This window comes from Daktulosphaira vitifoliae, unplaced genomic scaffold (assembly GCF_025091365.1).
Source record: "Daktulosphaira vitifoliae isolate Bord-2020 unplaced genomic scaffold, ASM2509136v1 Scaffold_4, whole genome shotgun sequence".
In the NCBI taxonomy this organism is placed as follows: domain Eukaryota; kingdom Metazoa; phylum Arthropoda; class Insecta; order Hemiptera; family Phylloxeridae; genus Daktulosphaira; species Daktulosphaira vitifoliae.
Genome location: NW_026099575.1, coordinates 13,118,425 through 13,122,788, shown reverse-complemented (window position 1 = coordinate 13,122,788; position 4,364 = coordinate 13,118,425). Strand labels below are relative to the sequence as shown.

Genomic DNA, 4,364 nt, shown 5'->3' with positions numbered 1-4,364 from the left:
GCAGCTTAGTAAATAAAATATACTACATTAAAATTTTATTTCTAGACAATTTTTAACACTAAATGTTTAAAGACTTTTTTTGAATTATTAAGCACAAAATAATAATAGAATCACAGTAATTTTTTGATATTATTCTAAAAAAAATTTAAGTTATAAAATATAGTATTTAAATTATAAGTAACAAAACATCACATTTTAAATTTACTTAACTAAAAGGTATAATTTAAAAATAATTTCTGTCAATGTTCTTTATGTAAATAACATAATTTGTATATATTGAAGCAATCGTAAATGAAAATATTATTAACGTCACTTGTATTTTACACCACTAAAATTTAATATTTGAAAATGTATAATAATTATTTATTTTCATTTGGTTTGATTTGCATTATTCTCAATTTTGATTTTGTAAATTCCACAGATAAAGTTTCTAAGTTAAACTTATTTTTAAAAAACCCTTTTTGGTTAAAATTAAGAAAAAGTTTGCATATTATTGATGAAAGTCATGGAGAAATCGCCTTGGACCAATTGATTAAAGGAATTACTAGAAGTGATTTTGTTACATCTGAAAATCTAAACGATAAAGCGAGACAGTTTTACTTGTTGCTAAGTTGCAATCTTTTTAAGACATTAGGAGAATATACAGATTATGTAAAAATAATGTGGACAGAATGTAAAAAATACCCTGGCACAAAAATAGGTTGTAAGCATTATGTAATAAGNATACCCTGGCACAAAAATAGGTTGTAAGCATTATGTTATAAGAGAATTTATTGCTTTCACAAACGTCATTGCAGATTGGCCGGTTGCATTTTCTTCTTTTTCAAATTACACTGAAATGGAACTTAAAAATAACATAAATTCTTATGTAGACATAGTGTATTATTTAGCTTCATCAAAGAAACATAGTGACAAAGATTTAGATGAAAAATTTGATGAATTAGATAATAATGTTCGAGATTTTATGAATGATCATTGTAGACCAAAACCGCCAACTCCTTCTATTATAATGGATCACTACAATAAATACGTTAGAAATAGGACCATCAGAGAAATATTTGTGAAAGTCAGACCTCATCTTAATAAAACAAAAATATTACTTATAGCTACTTTGTTGAATCTTGATTTCCTGCATTCAAAAAAGTGTGCCTTAATGGTAAAATTTAATTATAAAGTTTGTGAATTAGAAAAATTTTTTAAATACTTACAGTGGACAAAATTTAGAAACGGCTTGCATATTAATGATGGAAATAATGGAGAAATTACCATGGACCAATTGCTTGATGGATTTGGAACAAAGGATTTTGTTACATCTCAAAATAAAAACGATAAAGTCAGACAGTTTTATTTGTTCTTGAGCTGTAATTTCTATAAGATGTTAGAAGGATATACAGATTTTTTAAGAGTATTATGGATAGAATGTAAAAAACATACAGCAGAAAAACAAAAATGTAAAAAACAACTAATAATGGAATTTGATTCTTTCACAAATTTCATTGAAGATTGGCCGGCTGCATTTTCTTCTTTCTCAAATTACACTGATATGGAACTTAAAAATAACATTGATGCATTTGTTATCATTGTATATTATTTAGCTTCATCAAACAACAAGAATGACAATTTTATAGACGAAAAATTCGATGAATTATATAATATTGTTCGAGATTATATGAATAATAACTGTAGACCAATACAGCCAACTCCATCGAAAATTATCGAATGGTACAACGGCATAGTTGAAAGAGGAAAGCCTAGAAACGAAATAATCAGAAATATCAAATATTGTCTTAATACCATAAAAATATCAATATTTGAAACTTTTCTGAAATTTGGTTTCTGGCATACAATAAAGACTGTACCTAAAATAAAGACATTAGATCTATAATAATAACTCTTGAATTTAATTTCAATTATATTGTTGCATTCATTTATTTATACTCTGGTTAGAAAGTCAGTCAGTAAAGTCAGGTTTATATACAAGATGTCTGNTAGAAAGTCAGTCAGTAAAGTCAGGTTTATATACAAGATGTCTGATCAAGCCATTTAAATTTAAAAATTGCTCATAGTTTAAATCTAATTAATGTATATCCATTTCTAATAATTATACTATTTTGTTTTGATTTTTAAGAATATATAATTAATTGAAGAGTGTTATAAATTCTTATATAATTTGTTTTATTAATTTGTTTGATATTTGTCACCATTTCTACAAATCAATTGTCTTATTTGTTAGTCTCAAAAGTATGATGTTTTTATAAATATCTTAAATTTTCACGTTAGAAGACAAATATTAAACAGTGTTTTTACATCCAAAATTATGAAATAAGGCACTTTTTCATTTATTTTTTTAAAATTTATCGAAATGTGTTATGAAATTTGCTACGTAGCCGATAATATGTAGTTGTTTATTTCTTTATTTAATTATTTAATAAATGTGTATTATGCAGCTATTTATTGAATGCGTATTATAAGAACAAAAATAACATCTGTATTATAACTCAAGTATTAAAAAAATGTTTCTAAGTGCTCCTGACCTCTTCCTACTTAAATAATTTTTTTGATGAGAGACTTCTTTACATAAGATAATAGTTATCGAGCATCATGTTCGGCCCTAAAGTATATTTTATATCATAATTTATCACTGTATTTTCGAAAATAAAAGTAATTTTATTTAAAATGCATGAAATAATTTAATTTCAAATATTTTTGTTATTACTAAAAAAATTGTTTAAAAAATCACAATAGATGCAATTTTCAAGTTATATAAACATATCGTCTAATTAAAAACTTATTTATGTTATTTCAGCTATTACAAGCCCATTATATCTTTCTTGGTAATACAATGAGAAAATTAATAATATTATATTAAAATTTATAAGAGTATCTTTTTATTTTATTTCAGACAAATCTTGTATTGATTTTCGAAATGTTTATATATTGTAATGAAATTTTAATAAATGGGTCATTGATTTGTAGAACTATCTCATTTGTAAATGCCTGGTGCAGTTTATATACGTGTTAGAAAAAAATAACAATATAAGAGGGAGTTTTTGAAGTAGCATTTTTGTGCTTCGATTCGGTATAAATTTAGTAAGCTTAAGAGTAACATTTATAAAATAAAGTTTATTAGTTAGGTAGCTGTAATAACAACTGTTTTGTTTTGCCGATAATCCTTTTCCGATGTTCTAAAACTGTATCATTGTATTAATATTTTTATTGAGAGTTTGTAGTTCGAACCGTTACGATTTAACATCATATGCTTTAACAAGTGTATGTACCAATTGTATACGTATTATTACTACTAAATTACGTGCTATACAGGGTGATTTTTTTATCATAACCCACTCAATTACTTGCAGAATAATAATAATTTAAAAATTTTTTTATTAAAAAAACCCAGCACAGGGTCGTGGCATAGTTGGGTCCAGTATAGATGATATCTGACAGTGATTAAAATTACTATCTTAAAAAACGCTTCAATGCATATCTGTAGATACCCACATAGCAATGAAATATTTCTAGAATATTTCTAGAATATTTATTTTTGATATTAAAATATTTCTAGAATATAACCAGAATATTTTGAAATATTCTCACAATGTTCTCAGAATATACTTTGGCAGCTAATATTACATTCTCACAATATTTTAAAGGTATATTTCTAAAATATTATAAAAAAAATATTATGACAATATTTTTAAAATGTTTTATGAATATATTCAAAAAGTGCAAAAAAATAAGACCGCTTCGCGTGTTTTGAACCCCTAACTTCAAGTGCTTCAGACTCGTACGTTACCGATTGACCCACAGGTTGCTACGACTGTGAGAGGATAAAAAGACTATTTAAGGTAGTTCAAATGGTTATTTGTCAGTTAAGTCATTTTTCTCGTTTAAAAAAATTCAAAGTAAATGCAACTTTATATTTAATTTAGATTAAATTCATATAATATTTTTGAAAATCAGCGCTCCCATCACCATCTCTCCTTGTAAGTTAGAAATTGACCTATATTTTTGATAATATAAAAATACATTCTAACTATAACAAAAAAACTTTTTAGGATTTAAAGTTTCACAGGACAATAATAAGATATAATTGCGTTGATAAAACTAAAAAACTTTTAACTCGATAGGCATGCAAATAATAGCAACAAAGTTTTTTATACTGTCCCTGACTTACTTAGCTTAATTGAATTAGGTTAATTAAAATTGATACTAATTAAAAAAAATGGCTGTTTACTTATTAAGAATTTAGGAATATGTTGTAATGTTGCAGAATTTATACAAGTTTTTTTAATATATAAATCTTATCAGTTAATAGTGTGTGCATTAGGTATTATGTATGTCCCCAATTATTAAATTAGTTT

At 25.0% G+C, this 4,364-nt stretch overlaps 1 protein-coding gene across 2 annotated transcripts; it reads left to right on the top strand.

The window, feature by feature from the left end:
- Nucleotides 1-318: 318 nt before the first annotated feature.
- LOC126903873 (uncharacterized) lies at nucleotides 319-2,245 on the top strand. Of its 2 annotated transcripts, XR_007703625.1 has the most exons (3): nucleotides 319-700; nucleotides 744-1,968; nucleotides 2,014-2,245. XR_007703625.1 is itself a non-coding variant. In XM_050682406.1 (2 exons), the coding sequence occupies exons 1-2, from the start codon at nucleotides 349-351 to the stop codon at nucleotides 1,883-1,885; spliced, it is 1,494 nt and encodes a 497-aa protein (XP_050538363.1). In that variant the 5' UTR covers nucleotides 319-348; the 3' UTR covers nucleotides 1,886-1,984. The 2 variants fall into 2 exon arrangements, 1 of the variants encoding a protein (XP_050538363.1); XM_050682406.1 differs by lacking the exon at nucleotides 2,014-2,245 and having other exon boundaries at nucleotides 744-1,984.
- The last annotated feature ends 2,119 nt before the right edge of the window (nucleotides 2,246-4,364 follow it).

Coding starts and splice junctions, on each gene's coding strand:
- LOC126903873 (XM_050682406.1), top strand. CDS start 349: ATGTATAATAATTATTTATTTTCATTTGGTTTGATTTGCATTATTCTC. Junction 701..743: donor ATACCCTGGCACAAAAATAG/GTTGTAAGCATT, acceptor GCACAAAAATAG/GTTGTAAGCATTATGTTATA.